At 42.2% G+C, this 18,782-nt stretch overlaps 2 protein-coding genes and 1 pseudogene across 2 annotated transcripts; 2 read left to right on the plus strand and 1 right to left on the minus strand.

The window, feature by feature from the left end:
• The first annotated feature begins 9,700 nt into the window (after window positions 1-9,700).
• LOC136470709 (protein FAR1-RELATED SEQUENCE 5-like) lies at window positions 9,701-11,926 on the plus strand (annotated as a pseudogene).
• Window positions 11,927-13,194: 1,268 nt separating this feature from the next.
• Window positions 13,195-15,170, plus strand: LOC136475134 (probable phospholipid hydroperoxide glutathione peroxidase). The gene is made up of 6 exons (XM_066472688.1): window positions 13,195-13,348; window positions 13,560-13,636; window positions 13,728-13,789; window positions 14,476-14,594; window positions 14,691-14,858; window positions 14,946-15,170. Exons 1-6 carry the CDS (start codon window positions 13,289-13,291, stop codon window positions 14,973-14,975), a joined length of 516 nt encoding a protein of 171 aa, XP_066328785.1. The 5' UTR covers window positions 13,195-13,288; the 3' UTR covers window positions 14,976-15,170.
• Window positions 15,171-15,368: 198 nt separating this feature from the next.
• Window positions 15,369-16,841, minus strand: LOC136475136 (AT-hook motif nuclear-localized protein 14-like). Its single transcript, XM_066472689.1, has 4 exons — window positions 16,607-16,841; window positions 16,342-16,515; window positions 16,039-16,203; window positions 15,369-15,833 (listed from the first exon to the last, which is right to left on the minus strand). The coding sequence occupies exons 2-4, from the start codon at window positions 16,447-16,449 to the stop codon at window positions 15,603-15,605; spliced, it is 504 nt and encodes a 167-aa protein (XP_066328786.1). The 5' UTR covers window positions 16,450-16,515; window positions 16,607-16,841; the 3' UTR covers window positions 15,369-15,602.
• Between the last annotated feature and the right edge of the window lie 1,941 nt (window positions 16,842-18,782).

An 18,782-nucleotide genomic window follows, 5' to 3' on the forward strand; every position in this document is an offset into this window, starting at 1 on the left:
AAGCATGGTCAAGTAAATTCAGTAGCAACCTGATGCAGCAGCAGAGGTGTGTCCAAAAGCAATAGCTCCTGGAGCTTTCGAGCACCAGCTAAGTGTTGTGTTGTTGACTTAGTTGCTAAAAATGACTCTAGGTTGCAGAAGAACAAGTTATGACACGACCTTTCCATGGCATCATAGATTCCAGCAAGGTTAATGTACACACCAATAGTATCAAGATGAGAAGCACCGCACTCCTACTCCAGAACTGCTCTTGCCTCCTCCAACAACCGTGCAACCTCAACTACTGATAAACATAGGTGCTTATCAAAACCAGAAATCACAGCGGCGGCGACACTAAATGAAAACTTTTGAGATGTTGGAGATGCTGCTGCTGGTGCTCTATTTTTCCTAGAACAGAAGATAAGTACCGCTTCCTCAAAAAGTAAATAGAATAATAATAAAGGAAGTTGTATCGTGACCAGAGTTATTAAACATCGAAGCACCTCCATAAAATAAATTCTTAATCTAGAATATGTGCTTACTGATGCTGAATTCTGGTTTGATCAGCACTAAGCTATTCCATCTCCATGAGGTAGTATTTTTTTTCATGAACCAAAATCTTATTGTGTAGCGTCAAACAAATTTATAAAGCATCCAGCCAGACATCTTCTGAAACTAACTCACAAGTTTCATCTCAGAGAACTTTCTAATACAGTATGAGGCAACCTGGCATGCATCTTCAAATCTAAAACACATTATTTAGATGAAGATGGAGAGAGATTTGCTTTATTTTGCACACAGAGTTAGGAAAGTTCAGACCAGAAGTCTAATGATGCTAAATTAATGAATTAGCAAGAGTATATACATAGATGGTGAAATTACAGTTGAAATCTTATATGGTTGCATTTCCAAGACCATAAAATAAATTCTTAATCTAGAATATGTGCTCACTGATGCTGAATTCTGGTTTGATCAGCACTAAGCGATTCCATCTCCATGAGGTAGTATTTTTCTTTTTAGGAACTAAAATCTTATTGTATAGCGTCAAACAAATTCATAAAGCATCCAGCCAGACATCTTCTGAAACTAACTCACAAGTTTCATCTCAGAGAACTTCCCAATACAGTATGAGGCAACCTGGCAGGCATCTTCTAATCTAAAACACATTATTTAGATGAAGATGGAGAGAAATTTGCTTTATTTTGCACACTAAGTTAGGAAAGTTCAGACCATAAGTCCAATGATGCCAAATTAATTAATTAGCAAGAATACATACATAGATGGTGAAATTACAGTTGAAATCTTGTATGGTTGCATTTCCAAGACCATATCCTACCAAACCATATGGTTGCATCTATGGTGAATCCATGAAGAATATGATTTCTAAGATCAATGTAGGCTACCAAATATTAAAGAGGAGCATACATGCAGAGGGCCTCCATAGCCTCAACAAATATTCCGCATCACCAGCTGCAGATCCATTTTACAGGCAACCTAGAATTAGTTGGTACAAAATAACTAAATAGCCAACTGAAAGGTCCTAATGGCTAGAGGGGGGGTGAATAGCCTATTAAAATTTTCTACAACAACACTTAACAAACTGGTTAGACAATTATGAGGCGAAGCAAGTGTTGCGCTAGCCTACTAAAATAGCAAGCCACCTACCACAATTCTAGTTTATATAGTTTCTATCCACACAATAGCTATGACACTACACTAAGTTAGTGTGCTCTCAAAAGCTAACTAAAGAGCCACACTAACCAAACTAACAAGCTCTCACAACTAGCAACACTAAAAGAGCTTGACAACTAGTTTGCGGTAATGTAATGAGAGTGAGCAAGAAAGTTATACCGCCGAGTCGAGGAAGGAGCCAATCAATCACAAGAATGAATAACAATGAAGACCAATCACCTCGGAATCAAATGATGACACAATGATTTTTTACCGAGGTTCACTTGCTTGCCGGCAAGCTAGTCCTCGTTGTGGCGATTCACTCACTTGGAAGTTCACGCGCTAATTGGCATCACACGCCAAACCCTCAATAGGGTGCCGCACAACCAACACAAGATAAGGATCACACAAGCCACGAGCAATCCACTAGAGTACCTTTTGGCTCTCCGTCGGGGAAAGGTCAAGAACCCCTCACAATCACTATGATTAGAGCCAGAGACAATCACCAACCTCCGCTCGACGATCCTCACTGCTCTAAGCTGTCTAGGTGGTGGCAACCACCAAGAGTAACAAGTGAATCCCACAGCGAAACACGAACACCAAGTGCCTCTAGATGCAAACACTCAAGCAATGCACTTGGATTCTCTCCCAATCTCACAAAGATGATGAATCAATGATGGAGATGAGTGGGAGGGCTTTGGCTAAGCTCACAAGGTTGCTATGTCAATGTAAATGGCCAAGAGAGTGAGCTTGAGCCGGCCATGGGGCTTAAATAGAAGCCCCCATGAAATAGAGCCGTTGTACCCCTTCACTGGGCACAACACGGGGTGATCGAACGCTCTGGTCATATTGACCGGACGCTGGACCCCAGCGTCCGGTCGTGTGATGCACGCCACGTGTCCCCTCTCTTCAAATACTGAGCGCTCGATCTCAACGGTCAAGTGTTGACCGGACGCGCTGCTGTGAAGTGACCAGACGTTGGACCTCAGTGTTTGGTCATTTCTAGTAAGCATCCAAAAATGATTTTTCACGACCGGACGCGTCCGGTCATGCTCGACCGGACACACCCAGCGTCCGGTCACACGGCGACTCCCCTGTGCGCTGCCACGTTAGCAGGACCGGACGCACCCTATCAGCGTCGGTCACTAAGTGACCCAGCTTCCGGTCAGAGACCGACACTGTGCGCCCTCTGCTACCACTGACCGGACGTGCCAGTCCAACCGAGACCAGCGTCCGGTCACTTACAGTGACCTCCGTCTTTTCTATCTAGGACACTCCACCGGTGAAGTTCCTAACCCTTGCTCAAATATGCCAACCACCAAGTGTATCACCTTGTGCACATGTGTTATTATATTTCACAAACATTTTCAAGGGTGTTAGCACTCCACTAGATTCTAAATGCATATGCAATGAGTTAGAGCATCTAGTGGCACTTTGATAACCGCATTTCGATATGAGTTTCACCCCTCTTAATAGTACAGCTATCGTACCTAAATGTGATCACACTCTCTAAGTGTCTTGATCACCAAAATAAAAAGCTCCTACCATTTATACCTTTGCCTTGAGCCTTTTGTTTTTCTCTTTCTTTTTTTTAAGTCCAAGCACTTGATCATCACCATGGCATCACCATCATCATGTCATGATCTTCATTTGCTTCACCACTTGGAATGTGCTACCTATCTCATGATCACTTGATAAACTAGGTTATCACTTAGGGTTTCATCAATTCACCAAAACCAAACTAGAGCTTTCAATCTCTCTCTTTTTGGTAATTGATGACAACCCTTTCACAAATATATGAATTGAAATTCAATTGAATCCATGTTGATTGCCCAAGCATATTTACCATGTGCTAAAGGATATGGACAAGTTTCATGAACCTCAAATGGTAGCAATTGCTCCCCCTACATATGTGCTAAGAGTTTGGATTGTAGCTTGCACATATGCTTAGATAGGAAATATAGGAGACAATGTCTACCAAATAATGCTAAGGTATAAAAGATGGACCTTTGAAGTGTGATACCAATCAGAGTGCACCATTATACCATCCTTAGCACCATGGTTAGCTTGATACCACTTGGAAACACTCGGAAATGAAATCACTAGATAACCTATGCATGCTAGATTTTCATTTCATCATTCAAACCTACAACTAGCATACACCACATAAGCATGAATATTGAAATTTAAAACTTGTGCCATGCAAGCAAACATATGAAATGAACATTCAAATGCACCATACAAGTTCATGAGCAACGACGGGCGTGGGGTCCCGAGTTCCTCTCGGGGTGCGACAACGGTGTCCCCCTGCTGCTATGCTCCGCCATGGAGGTCCGTTGTGAGGCCCATCGCAGCGCGCCTCTGCGAGTGCTGAGCAAGATCCGAGTGTGAGAGGGAAGGAGAGAGAGAGAGAGGGAGGGAGAGGGAGGGGCGGCACGGGGGTGAAGCGGAGGGCGTGTGGTGGAGGTGGAGGACGGCGCGAGGGGAAGAGGAGGACGGTGCGCGATGGAGGCGAACGATGACATGAGGGATCAGATCGATCGCGAGAGGGAAGGAGAGAGAGGGAAAGGGAGGAGCGGCGCGGAGAGGGATCGCACGGGGGAAGTCGCGGTGGCTGGAGGGAAGTCGCGGTCGCAGGGGGTGAAGAAGCAGACCCAAAACAAATGTCGCACCAAAAAGTGTCCACGCTTTGTTCTTTTTAGTTATAGGAGATAGGAGATTTAGTTGTTGGAGAAGAGGCAAAATTTCAGCCCATTTTTTAGTTCATCCATTTTTTTTACCGTCTTCCTCTGACTAACTCAGTAAATATGGAAATTGTCTATCTGCACGTCTATCTATAGCTCGTGTTATATATATATGACATATGTATGGCATCTTTAAATAACTTGAATATAACTAGAATCCTAATCAAATACAAGATGTTTCGATCGGATTCCTTTTGTGTTTATTTTGGAAACAAGGCACCATGCACAGTATATGAACCAACTCGATCACGTTGCATCAAAACCTCTCACTTGTGCTTCTCCTTACCGATAAAAAATTATATATAGAAACCCATAAAATATACTGGCCTCTATAGGACACCCGTGCATACTCCTTGGCGACGTGTAGGACGACAAGGCTGGCCACGATCTGGGCATGTTCAAGGTGGCCTCGCTCGCGGCGTCGAAGAAGCCAAAGTCGCTGACGCCGACGCGTCGCGAATAGAGCGCTGCTCCTAGGAATCTCTCCTGAGGGAGGAGGTCATCCGGTGCCTGCGCGTGCTGTGACAACCAGTCATGCTCTTTGGCGAGGACAAAGTCGCCATGCCTTCGCCGTCTCTAGGACCTGTTCGAGGACCCCACCGCGATTGCCAACGATGACATGGGAGAGATAGGGGAGGGGCAGACCAACGGCTTCAACTTCCTCGTTCCTCCGCGACATCTAGGCGCTACTTGATCGGGCAACGGGCAGCCGGCACGCGCCAAGCACTTTGACCATGGCGGCGCACATGGATGTGCAAGGACCTTCCGTTGAAGCACATTGATGGTTAGTTTTTATTAGAAACAAAATCTATTCTTTTAAAACTTGGATCGGCCAATAGTCTAGCTAATCAAACCATCAACTAAAATATTGAGCACTTTAACAGACCAATACAATCTATAAATATTGTATTTTAATTCGATATAGGTTTAGTATTATGTGTGTCTTCACATCATAAAATAAAAAATTATTAAAATTTATAGAAAGGGTAATAAAGCATAAATAACTATATAGTATTCATGTCTTTGTTTCCCATAAGTATCTGACAATATTTTTTTTCTCCCGTTGCAACGTACGGACACTTTTGCTAGTATTTTAAAAAAAGAGAACATGTTAGAGGAAAGGCACTTTAGATCCCATTTGCGTGTCACAATTTTTTCATCAAATAGGAAAGTTAGATCATACATATATGTTAGATATAGATCCAATCGAAAGATATTTTCCTTACTTATCATATTACCTCATATGAGATATTTTCCTTCACAGACACCAACCCACCCCCTTCTCTCTATTAGGACTATAGTTTTTATGTGTAGTTTCTATAAGTATAGAACTATCTCATAGTTTTTGTGTTGGGAGCGACATTAGCTAACCAAACTAAGCCAACAAATAGAAGCCATCAAGGAATTTTTTAAAACAAAATAAGCGTTATTGGTGTGTGAAAAAAGAAACTAAATGTGGAGGTTGTGCGACGTGGGAGACGAGCCATCACTTAATACAACATTAACACAGAGGACCAAGACATCCACATGATCATAATGATCATCACTTAACATTATAAAATGAAACAATGCAATGAGAAAAGACAAAATAACAAGAAAGAGCAATAGCATTGTGTCGGTGGTATAAGTTCACCACGCCAACGTGAGGAAAAATAATAGGACACTGCGTACAACTCATTGAAACTAGTACAATCCATAGTCACAACAATGTGATGTTAATACCTAGAAAAATGAGTTAAAATTTTGATTTCACTAGCAAACTATAAGAATGAGTAGCTTAACTATCACAGTATATATGATTTACAAAATCTTGTGGCCTTTTGCCCTTTCCACGTTCTATACGTACTTTTGGTATGGATCTCACTACACAGATTTCAGATAGTGTCTTAGATAACATCCTCAATAGGAAAACAGATTTTAATAACGGATAACAACGATAGAATGATTTTGTATAGTGTCTCAGATAACATCCTCAGCAGGAAACACATTAGTAAAATAACATCGATAGAATGAGAATGATTAGGTAAGTTTGATATGACATCTTACCTTTATATAATTAACCACGCTGATTTGTCTTGCTCAGCCAAAATCATCTCAACAAGTAACAAAATATGATTTCAAAGATAGTTGGGAGAGTCCTTATTGATGAGGTTGTAAAGTTCGAATGCAATCAATCCTTAAACTTTTTTCTTAATGGTTTCCATCAACTTAATGGTTTTCGTCATTCCGCTAACATTTTTTCTTAATGGTTTTCGTCATTCCGCTAACAGATCTCATTTTTCTATCACTGATTGTACAGACTATTTTTCTTTTTATTGCGGTGATTTTTTGTACAGAATGAGAATGGTTAGGTAAGTTTGATATGATATCTTACCTTTATATAATTAACCACACTGATTTGTCTTGCTCAGCCAAAATCATCTCAACAAGTAACAAAATATGATTTCAAAGATAGTTGGGAGAGTCCTTATTGATGAGGTTGTAAAGTTCGAATGCAATCAATCCTTAAACTTTTTTCTTAATGGTTTTCATCAACTTAATGGTTTTCGTCATTCTGCTAACATTTTTTCTTAGAGCTCTTTTACAGTGGTTGGGGGTACTTCTTGGTTTCTCTTAGTTCCTAAGCAATTAATTAGCGCTAATTAATTTTATGAGTGGAAGGTTAATACGGTAATTGCGGCTCCCTCCCCCCGCTACCCCTCCCCCACGCGCGACCGAACCCGCACGCCTCGCCCAAGCAGTTCCGTGGACGCGAGGCTTCCCTGCCCTCGGCACCTCGCCATCGCGCGGCGCCGCCGCCACCGGCCTGCCCTCGCCACCACCGGTCGCTCCTCCCTCCTCCCCCCGGCACCCCTCGCCCACACGCACCGCCGCCACCAAGGACGCTCCTCTCCTGCTCCACGACTACAAGGCGGCGACGCACGAGCACAACTTTTTCTCGCTGTACGCCGCCGCCGCCGCCAAGGACGCGAGGCTGCGCACAAGACCTAGCCGCCGCCACCTCGCCCTCGCCATTGCCATTGCTTCGGGGACGCCATCGCTTAGCGCGGCGTCATCCGAGATCGATCCGAGCATGCCCCTGCCGCGCTCCGCCTCGGTTCAGTTCGGCCGAACCTCGTCGTCACCGGCCCGCTCGGCTCGATCGTGCTCTCACCGGACGCGATCGATTTGAAGGTGCGCGCATCCGTTGCTCCTCATTCGCCCTAGCACGTGTCGTGGTCGCCTCGTGATCGAATGCTTCTGTATTATGCTTGCATCTTTTGGGCTCCTGTCTACTGTCTAGTGCTGAATCCATGTCTTATATTTGTAATCTTGCCGTTACCGTGAATCCATGTAGCAAAGCAAATATTGACGCACAAGCAATACTCAGATCTAGGCAGTGCAATTTTGATTTGGGTAGGCACTTGGTGTTCCTCATAGGCTGCTGTGTTGCCAGATCGAAATTGGCCAGATCGGTTTGCCTTGTGTTAGATAGTTTACTCAATGTGTTAGTGGGGTCCCAAAAGTGCCAAATCGAAATTGACCGGATCGATTTGCCTTGTGTTAGATAGTTTACTCAATATGTTAGTGAAGTCCCAAACGATCTGGTCTACACTTTAGTAACCTACTCCGATCATATTAGATATTAGTTAGCTGTTTTCTACGAGTGCCACCTTGGCAACCTGCATTCTTGGATTCCAATTTTATTTTTAGTTCTCGCTATTCACGACTGAATACCCACCTTATAAAGTATCATAAATATTTAAACTGATACATAAAATAACTGTGTTGCTAAAGTGAAAGCAATAATCATACAGATAACCATAATTACAGCAGTGATGCCTTCCACTCCTTTGACCAATGTAAAGTATGTTGGCTTTGTTTCACCGAAGTACTGGCCCAGAGGAGCATACTTCTCATTTGATGAATGTATAAGCCGTGGAAAATCACACACAAGGTGGTTCCCTGCATGGAGGATTATACCAACAACGATTGCTGCTGCAATAGTCTGCCCATTAAAACAACAAAACAAATTATTTTATTAGTTTTCTTAGTCAAAGTCTCATATTTCATATGTTGCATCTAGTGAGTAGCTTTCCATGTAATTCAAATCCCTGTAGCCACTAAGTATAGGCCATCTTCTACTATGATAAAGCTATTCTTTGGTAGTTGGAGATGAGCAAGCATATTTTATCATTGAAGGCAAAAAAAAAAGAGAGGAAATACTAGATGTGTTTCTGTACAGAGAGGATGGATCACTTCATCAACCAGAATACATTTTGTGTTTTGCGTAATTGTTATGCTCTGCATATAATTCATAAATAAACTGTTACAGAATTAAGCATCCCACTGGACATGAGTAACTGAACATACTTTTTTTTAGATAAACTGAATAAATTTATTTGGCTCACAATGAATTGGTACAATAAGTACACACATAGAATAAAAGGTACAAGAAGGGCAAACACCTATATTCAGACTTCTACAGTGGGAGCCTCCCCTGCTGTATTTTCTGCTAAAAAAACACCTATATTCAGACTCACTAAGTACATGGTCTTTTTTTTTAGAAAAATAAGTTTAAGCACGTGAAAATAAAGTTGAATATCCTGCATCAACATGAACAGATGATGCAAATGCCCATTTACTTCCTTTCGGTCCTAAATTAACTGATTTAGGTATAAATTAACTCATTAACATGAAACTCTGAAACTATATTGGCAGGATAAAAAGAGGCACTGACAAACTAATGACTAACCTTGTGGAAGTTTATATTATCATCAAATGGTAATGCCCGTGCAGCCCTTGTATTTCTCAACCAAGTAATGGTGGTGTTACGGCATACTGGGAGGAGGATAATTGCCATGTTCAGTTTCAGGGTTTCAGCAGCGCCTTTTGCAGTGGTCACGCAGTAGCCCATCACATTAAAGACATACCTGTTGCGATACTGCATGAACTTCCAAGTGAACAGTCCGGCCATTATTCCAATCCATAATGCAAGTACACATAGGCGTTTCCAATTATCCTCCAAGTAGTAACTCAATGTAGTACTTATCTTGCGAATTGGACTCTTTTTCCTTAAGCCTGCTAGGTTCTGACTTAGTGCTTGGCTTGTGTAACTTAGCGCCTGACTGTAGTTCACAAAAATTCTTTTCAGGACTATTACAGCATGATCACACTCAAAAGTTTCATAAATATTTAAACTGATACATAAAAATTCTTTTCAGGACTATTACAGCATGATCACAAAAATTCTTTTGCACATCTCTTTTCTTGTTGGAATTTACTGTTCCCTGTTGCATAATATACAAGCATCTATACAGGAGGAAATGTCAGATCTTGAGTCTTTGCTGGAGTACAATGAAATTGTCAAGAAGTTATTTGCTAATGAAGAAGAAGAATTTCAGTTCTATAACAACTACGGTTTTGAGAAAGGATTTAGTGTGAGGAAAAGCTATTGTGAGTGGGACAATGGCCACAATGAGATGACTCTTCGGAAGTTCGTTTGCAGTCGTCAAGGTTTCCGTGATGAGAAGCAACTGAAGAGGGCGATTAAGAAGCGGAAGCCGCGGAATATTACCCGTGTTGGATGCCTTGCTAAATTTGTGATTGCACGAGATCAGATCACAGGGCACTGGTATGTGAAGGATTTCATCGATGTACACAACCATCTGATGGCGCCAGCAGAGCTTACTTGTCTGCTACGTTCACATAGAAGAATCAGCGATGAGCAGAAAGCTAAGATTGTGGATATGGAGAGTTCTGGGATCCGCAAATACAAGATAATGGATATTTTGGAAATGCAGTATGGTGGGTATGATAAGGTTGGGTGTACAACAAGGGACTTGTATAATTTCTGCCATCGCTATAAGGCGGAGACAATTGCTATCGGTGACGCTCAAACAGTCATCAGTTACCTGACGGAACTTCAGCGCAGAGATCCTGATTTCTTTTTCAAGTACATGGTTGATGGGGAAGGACATCTGAAGGGACTATTCTGGTGTGATAGTCAATGTCTGCTTGATTATGAAGCATTTGGTGATGTCGTTGTATTTGATAGCACCTACAAAACTAATCGGTACAACCTACCCCTTGTTTCTTTTGTTGGGGTGAATCACCATCGAAGCACAGTTATTTTTGGATGTGGAATTATTTCTCATGAGAATATTGAGTCATATGTGTGGTTGTTGAGTATATTTTCCGAGGCCATGATTTAGAAGCATCCGATCTCCGTGATCACTAATGGAGACCTTGCTAATCAGGCTGGTCTGGCCGAATTCATCGCATAGGCTCTGCATATGGCATATTGAGCAGAATATTGTGCGTAATCTTAAGGATGATGTTGTCAAGGATGAATTCAGGAGTTTTCTTTATGATTGTTGGTCCATAGAAGAGACCGAGAGAAAATGGTAGGAATTTTTGGATAAGCATAAGGTTACAAATAAGGAGTCATGGTTGTATCAGATGTATGATATGAGGGAAATCTGGTGTGCTTCGTATCATGCTGGTAAGTGCTACTTAGGACTGAGGAGCAACCAACGGAGTGAGAGCCTAAACTCTAGGCTTCATATGCGTCTAGATCGTAAAATGACACTGCTTGACATGGTAAAGCACGTGGAGCACTGCCTTTTAGGGCTGCGCACAAATGAGGCAAAGTTGGACACTGATGCATTGCAATCTGAGGCATGCATAGAACCAGATGCTTCAATTATTGAGATAGAAGCCGTGAAATCGTTCACTCCAACAGTTTTTGCCACGGTGCAGTTCAGCATAAAGGCAGCCAAGAAGTGTTTTTCGATTGACATTCTAGATGGCCATAATATGAGTGAGTATATTGTTGGCAGGAAGGATAAAGGAGACATGATGTACTATGTCAAATGTCAATTTTGTGATGAAGGCAATCTGAAGGGAATTTCTTGTTCTTGTGGTAAGTTACAATCGATTGGAACCCCCTGCTCACACATCTTCTTTGTATTGGGCGATCTGGATGAAGACAAGCTTCCAGACTGTTGTGTTTTGAAAAGGTGGACAATGGGGGCAAAGAGTGCATTTCCTCCGAAAAGGAAGAGCACCATGTATGACTATTCCGAAAGCCTACAGAGGTACCGTGAGCTACGCAATATCAGTCAAGCTGCAGCCTTCGCAACATCTCATTCACTTGAATCATATGAGCGGTTGAAACACGTTCTGCAGGATGAAGTTGCTATGAACCTGCCAAATGAAGGAGATAACAGAGGCAAGAGGTATGGTCCGGTGCTGCCACAAGCCCCGGATGTTGATTCTGTAGCGTTCAGTAATGTGCTGGATCCCTTGCATGTGCCTGGAAGAGGGGCCCCGAAGAAAAATTTGAAGTCAATTTCAAATACAAAGAAATCTAGGTCAAATGTAGCCTGTGTAAGGATAAGGGTCACAATCGGCGAACATGCTCCATGAGAAAAGAGATAGTTCATCTAAGTTGAAAACAGGCCATCTGCGAGGCATGTGTAGTTATGACTGATGTTTATCCTCTTCATTTGTAGGAATCAAAGCTCCCTGAAGATGTGCTTGATATATGATTTGCCAATGATGAGTTTGTTGTTGCCTATTGTTTATAGGTACGCTGGTGAACAACTTATGATTTTCCATCATCTTTGCAAATTGACATGCTGCTATAGTTAGGATAATACCAAATTTGTGTTATAAATATAGCGTTCGGTTTGTAACCAAGCCAAAATTGACTAGTTTGCAATAAATATATGCATGTTAGTGTCTACATATTTTCAGAACAAAGGAAAAAACTGATTTCTTTCATCTTGCTGTACCCTGCATGCATAAGTGATTTCATACCTTCCTGTATTAAATGTTTCTGAACTGCCTATTTTGTTTGATAGCAGCAATAGTCCTCTATGTTGCAACGCTTCAAGTTATTGCTGCATTAGGAGGGTTCTATGTGATGAGGCACCCAAGGTTCAGACATAGGTTGCCTTCAGTACCAGTAAACTTCTTCAGACGGTTGCCAGCAACGACCGACTCTATGCTATAAATAAGCCGCTATTTGGTGGTCTTATCATTGTAATCCCCAGAGAGGCTTCCTCTGTTACCGTAGTCTTCTTTACTTTGTTGCTATTTGTAACTGTGTTTGTTCAGGACTTGAGAGCCTGTTAATTGTACCAGTTGCTGAATTATGGGAATAATTGCCAGACCTAGTTTTTGTTTCTGTGTTGATCCTTTCTAAAATATCTAGTTATTCAATGTTTAGTAGCTCACTTGCTTTGTTTTGTGCCCTGTCCGCTCATCTACAGTCGTAAAATTGTATGTAGCTATGGATCTGCTATCTTGTAGTCAAAATTCCCTATAGCAATTACTGAACATTTCACACCCTGTTTTCTGCGATTAATTTCTTCTTTTTTAATAGCCTAGGATTGATGCATGAGATTAAAATTTAATTGTAATTCAGCTGTATGTATGGATAGGAAGAATGCTATCCTTTTTCACTACTGTTGCATGATTCAACATTTGGAAATCAGAATACATACTTAGCATCTATATGATGGCAGGTGCTGGCCATTTTAGGAATGACTTTCTTTTAGGCATATAATATTGTGAGTGTTTTTCATTTTATTATTATATCTGCCATTGAAATATTTGTGATACCTAAATAGCCCATTCAAATATCACAAGTTCTCTTTGTTTTTTTATGAGTAGTTCTTTTTGTGGTTGGTGTTAGCATCAATGGAAAACATCTGGACAGCAAAAAAGGCAGAATTCTTAAATGGGATTTTTGCTGAAATGCAGCAAGAAATTTCATGATAGGTACTTGCCAGTTGCCATAATTCTGCTTTTTTTCATGTTCCAAGCATTATCACTTCACTTTTCTTCTGCAATCCTTTCTCCAGTGCCTTGTCCAGGAAAACATACCAACATTTCTTGAAGCAGAGATGGGTGCAGCAGAGTCATCTTCCAAGCTCGCTAGCTCAGTCCATGGCTTTAGCGTCAAGGTCTAATCTTCCACCCTTAACTCATTCCTCTCAGACATCCTTTCTTTCTTATCAAACATGGCATAGTTTATATGTGAAACTTTGGAAAAAGTATTTTGATTTTTTTTTAAATGGATGCAATTGGAATATGAAGAAGAGAACTTTCAAATACTTGGGTTTCTTTTCAAAGTTATTGTATTTGAAATCTCTAATTCGACAATTTAATTTGCAGGATGCGAGAGGAAATGATGTGGAGTTGAGTAGATACAAGGGGAAGGTTCTGCTTATCGTGAATGTGGCTTCCCAATGGTTAAAATTCTTATAATCATTTCCCGATTCTTTAATGAATTTCTCCCTTCTTTTTATGTGTGTTTTCCTACCTGACTTGGTATCCTTGCAGTGGTCTGACAAATTCCAACTATACTGAGTTGGGATCACTCCACAAGAAATATGGCGAAAAAGGTACTTAATATACACCAGTTGCATACTTGCATGTGTTCTTCTACTTCGCTCAAAGTATCAATGGCAAATAAGCATTGATGTTTCCCATAGGTTTCTTGTAGTTTGAACAAATGTTGATTCAGTTGGTTTGGAGGTTTCTGAAGCAGTTACACGTAAACTGGTTAAACATTATTCCTTGATTGAGCTCCACTTTTTTAATAAGGCTTCATTGAGCATGTAGATACTGGTGTTGAGACCAAACGTCAATCTGATTGCATTCGAAGCAGCAACAGCATGCTAGTCAGCATTTGGTTATCTTTCTCATTTTAGAGAAGAATATATGTTGTTTTCGCTGCTTGATCTTGCAAGCTTTCTCAATTTCTTTGGCAGCTCTATTAAGTTATTCTTGTTCAGTTTTAAATAAGTTTAAGTTATGCTGTCCCTTGTACTTCTGTCCAATGTTGCACTGCATGGATCCTTTCGTTTTTCTTCATTCATGCTATTGTGTACACTCGAATCAAAAGAGCTGGCATTTAGTGGATGCCGCTGCTATTGTTTTTCCATGTTACACCATATCAATTGTTTCTTAAAACAAATTTACACCATACCTTTGTTTGGCTAAAATTGGTCCCTGCCAATAACCGAAGCTTTTGGCCTTCTGCTATCTTCAACTTCCATTTATCTATTATGTTTTCCGCACTTGTAAGGATTTGAAATACTGGCGTTCCCATGCAACCAGTTTGTTGGACAAGAGCCAGGTACCAATGAACAGATTGCTGAGTTTGCTTGCACCCGTTTCAAAGCAGAGTTTCCAATTTTTGGCAAGGTACATACATCCAAGGAAGAACCTTTCTGTAATGTGTTAGATTGGAACGAGACGGGCATTGTTCCGATCTAAATATACCTAGAGTTGTCAAACCAGGTTGATGTGAATGGCGGCAATGCTGCTCCGTTGTATAAGTTCCTGAAGTCAGAGAGAGGCGGTCTGTTTGGAGAACGCATCAAATGGAACTTCACCAAGTTTCTGGTTGACAAAGATGGGCACGTTGTGAGCAGATATGCACCAACCAGCTCCCCGTTGAGCATTGAGGTGACAATTTAGTATAAACTGCCTGCTCCTGCATGCTCATTTTCTTCACGAACACTGATATTCACCTGGTTGATGTGGCTTCTGCAGAATGACATTCAGAAGCTTTTGGAGGCCTAGAGCTCTGACAGAAGACCACAATACGCCTGTTGTCTGCTTTTTCGCTACTGCTTATTCATCTCTAGGCATATAACACTGTTATGACTTGCCAGTAATTTTTGCCCGTCTCATTGTAGTTGTACTCTCCGTCCAAAAAAGATGGATCAAGTCAAATTTTTTAAGCTTCACCAAGTTTATAAAAAAACCCTATCGATATTTATATCTCCAAATATGTTTATTATGATCTAATGATACTTATTTGATATCATAAGTGGTAGTATTTTTCTTGTATAGAATCATTCAAATTTAATATTTTTTGACTCTTCAAAAAGCGAGAGTAGTACTTTTTTTTAGGGTGGAGGGTGTACAATTACTGCCACTGCTTACATATTACATTGGTCTCTGGATTCCATGAAGAGAATAATAATTCGCAATGGCATATCACGCATGCAGAGAGGACGAAGGGATACTGTTGGAATGAAATATGCTAAGAATAACACAAGTCGCAACATTGAGCGATGCCTAGTGAATTCTATAAGAATTTATGCTTACTAAAAAAAACCGAATAAGCTATTTCGAAGTATGGTTTCGGGTATTCTTGTGCGAAAACAGAAAATTTCTCGAGAGCTGGAATTATCGACAAATGAGCTAGCCTCTAGATGAGTTGATATCAATGCTGGAACTTCTCGTGTCAAATATCCCGGGGGTGGGCCACCCTCCCGTCACGGAGGGCGGCGGCGTTAGATTTTGGTTGCGCCCGGAGCTGGGCGACGCCTCCTGGCCGCCTGTGAGCGAGTCGGAGCTGAAGGCCGCCGCCTGCTTCCCGGCTTTCTTGGACTTGGATGTCGACCCTCCCTGGTGAAAACTCCCCAGTACCACCTGCACAAACCACCCAGCCAGCCACAGTTTGTGAACACCACTCGTCTGAATATTCAGTCACCAACCATTTTTATCTTTACTACGTACAAAAGAAACATTTTTCTGTTCTGTCAACTTTTGGTTGAAAAGCTTAGCATAATAAACATTTACAAAATTGAGGTGAATACTCGAAGCAGAGGGAGGGAGGAGGGTGTTGTTATGTTACCTGCACGGTGCCTGCAGCTACCAGTGGGCCGCCCAAAACACCTCCGATCACATTCCTTTCAGGGCCGCAGAGCGTGACGCTGAGCCCGCCGCTCTGCTGGCCCTGTGCTTGTGATCCCTCGGCCAGATTGTACGAGCCTGTTAGACTCAGGATCTCATAGAACCCCTGCGATCATGGAACGAACGAACAAGTTCTATGTAAGTTGGAAAACATCAGGGGGGACTCTAGAGATGATATCGAATTTCGCTGAATTCCACCGGGTTCGTTTGATCAGTTGCTGCTGCATTGCCAATGTGCACGCACCTCGTAGATGGCAGGGTTGTTCTTGTACGGCTGCGGCGACGCGTGAACCCTCGCCATGGGAGAGCCATCGGCCGGGTGGCGGAGGACGGCCCTGGAGACGGAGCCCATCGCCGAGAGGACGCACACCGCCCTTGACGACTGGGTGGCGAACGCGACGATCTTCGCCGCCACGTCCTGGCGAAACCAATGGTGAACTTCAGTATGCCTGCGTGCCCAAATCGGAGCTGCATTCTGTTTCTTGGAACATTCAGGGGAGTGCACATACCTCTGAAGGAGACGCTGTGATGATGTGCGGAGTGAAACTTGTTCCAGCTGAACCGGCGAACGCATTGCCTGGAGCACAGAATGATCAGGCTACAGAATGTTAATCGTCTACGAATGCATTCAGTTCCTCAATGATAGGTTTGTTGGTTTCTGACTGACAAAACGTTGTTTTTAAGAAACCCTGTTGGTTTTGCAGACTGACAGAGCCGTGGACATTGAATGGACATTCTCTGTTCTGCATCGTCTAGCTAGCGAGCCATGGACATTGAATGGACATTCTCCGTCCTCTGCAAGCAACAAACATCTTGCTTTCACCACAACGCATGCAACTTGCATTGATAAAACGTGCAGTGCAGTGCAGGTGAGCGAAAATCACTGCAGGTTACCTACTCACCTTTAGCTTTGGCTTCAAGGATTCGATAGCAGTAGCAGCCCGTGCGTTGCCGCTATTTGCAGCTTGCTGAAGCAAAGCATTTCCATCAGAAAGCAGAGGTTGGTCCGCCCAGCAGTAGATAGTAATACCTTTGAAATCAGAGGCTTCTTAGGCACCATTCCACCAAACTTCTTCTCAACGAAAGCCTGCACCTCAAAGTATATTGCTGTTAAGCGTTATGTGCAGTGCAGTAACCAGTAACGTATAAAATTGAACGCTAGCTAACAAAACCCAAACCATATTCATATTCATATTCATATTCATATTCATATGGAATCCTGTATTTACACATTCTTATTACTTTCTTGATTGACACAAGGCTGCCTAATCATGAATGCAACAAGATAGTGCATGACCCAACAACGCAACTAACACAGGCAGGCAGGTTCATGAAAACAAGTCTGCAAAGTCTCCAAAAAAAATGCAAACAAGTCTGCACTCAGTGAAATCCCATCTTCTTCTTCTTCTTTTCCAGATACCAATCATTATTGTTTGCTTAATCATGGAGTCAACGTTGTTCTTCTTCATCATAGTAGCCCTGTTCTTCTTCCTCATTGTAGTCTGTTTCCATGTCTGACATGTCCTGTATTAAGTTGCTGTCATGTTATACATATATGTTTGTATGAAGTAGTTTTTTTTTTGTGGAGAGGAAGCAATACTCACGCCGTACAAATCGTCGTTACATCATTTCACTAGGTACAGATGACAAATTTTAGTCCCCTCTTTTTCATGAGCAAGCACCAATTCATTTACCTCTTCTTGTCCGTTAATCTGTACTAACCCAGTTGATGGCTGACTCCCAGGAGCAGGATTGAGGTAGTACAACTGTCCATCTCCTCTGTATCCAAAAGGTTTCAAAGCCCCCAACATCGTGACAAACTCAACAGAAGTGGCTGGTTTTACAATTGTAAACTGGCCTAATTCTTCTCGACTATCGTAGTACTTCTTCAGATCCGAATAAGGCTTACTATTACTCGAGATCTTTTTCAATCGACAACCATCCGTCAAACACGATCGAGCTTACGGCACGTAATTAGCACGTACGGAGTACATACGTACGATCATATACCTAGGTACGTAGTAGCTAGGCCCCAAGCTGTGCCCGTGAAACACTGGCACGTACACGTACACGTAGACGTACAGCGGTAGATATATAGTAGCAGGTGTTGATGATGTGCGTGCGTACACGTACACGTAGTAGCTAGGCCCCAAGCTGTGCCCGTGAAACACTAGCTTCTTTGTTCGTTCATGCGACGTACGACGACTGATGATGCTGTGCGTGCGTGCGTGCGTGCACGTGTTGACGAACGGGAGGTTCAGGAGCGTGAGGCACAGGGCGGTGCTGAACAGCGAGTCAGCGAGAAGTCCCATACCTTTGTTTGGCTAAAATTTACACCATACCTTTGTTTGGCTAAAATTGGTCCCTGCCAATAACCGAAGCTTTTGGCCTTCTGCTATCTTCAACTTCCATTTATCTATTCTGTTTTCCGCACTTGTAAGGATTTGAAATACTGGCGTTCCCATGCAACCAGTTTGTTGGACAAGAGCCAGGTACCAATGAACAGATTGCTGAGTTTGCTTGCACCAGCGAGCCACGTCGGCCCAATATGGCCCAATAGCAAACTAGCGATGGGCTTACCGTCTCTTCTCACCGTGGCCATTTCAGTTCCACTTTCCTAATTTATAGGATCTCAACGAACCACGTCCCTCTCTCCGTTCTTAGTTTCTTTCGGCGGCAATGGCT

This window comes from Miscanthus floridulus, chromosome 8 (genome assembly GCF_019320115.1).
Source record: "Miscanthus floridulus cultivar M001 chromosome 8, ASM1932011v1, whole genome shotgun sequence".
Classification (NCBI taxonomy): Eukaryota; Viridiplantae; Streptophyta; class Magnoliopsida; order Poales; family Poaceae; genus Miscanthus; species Miscanthus floridulus.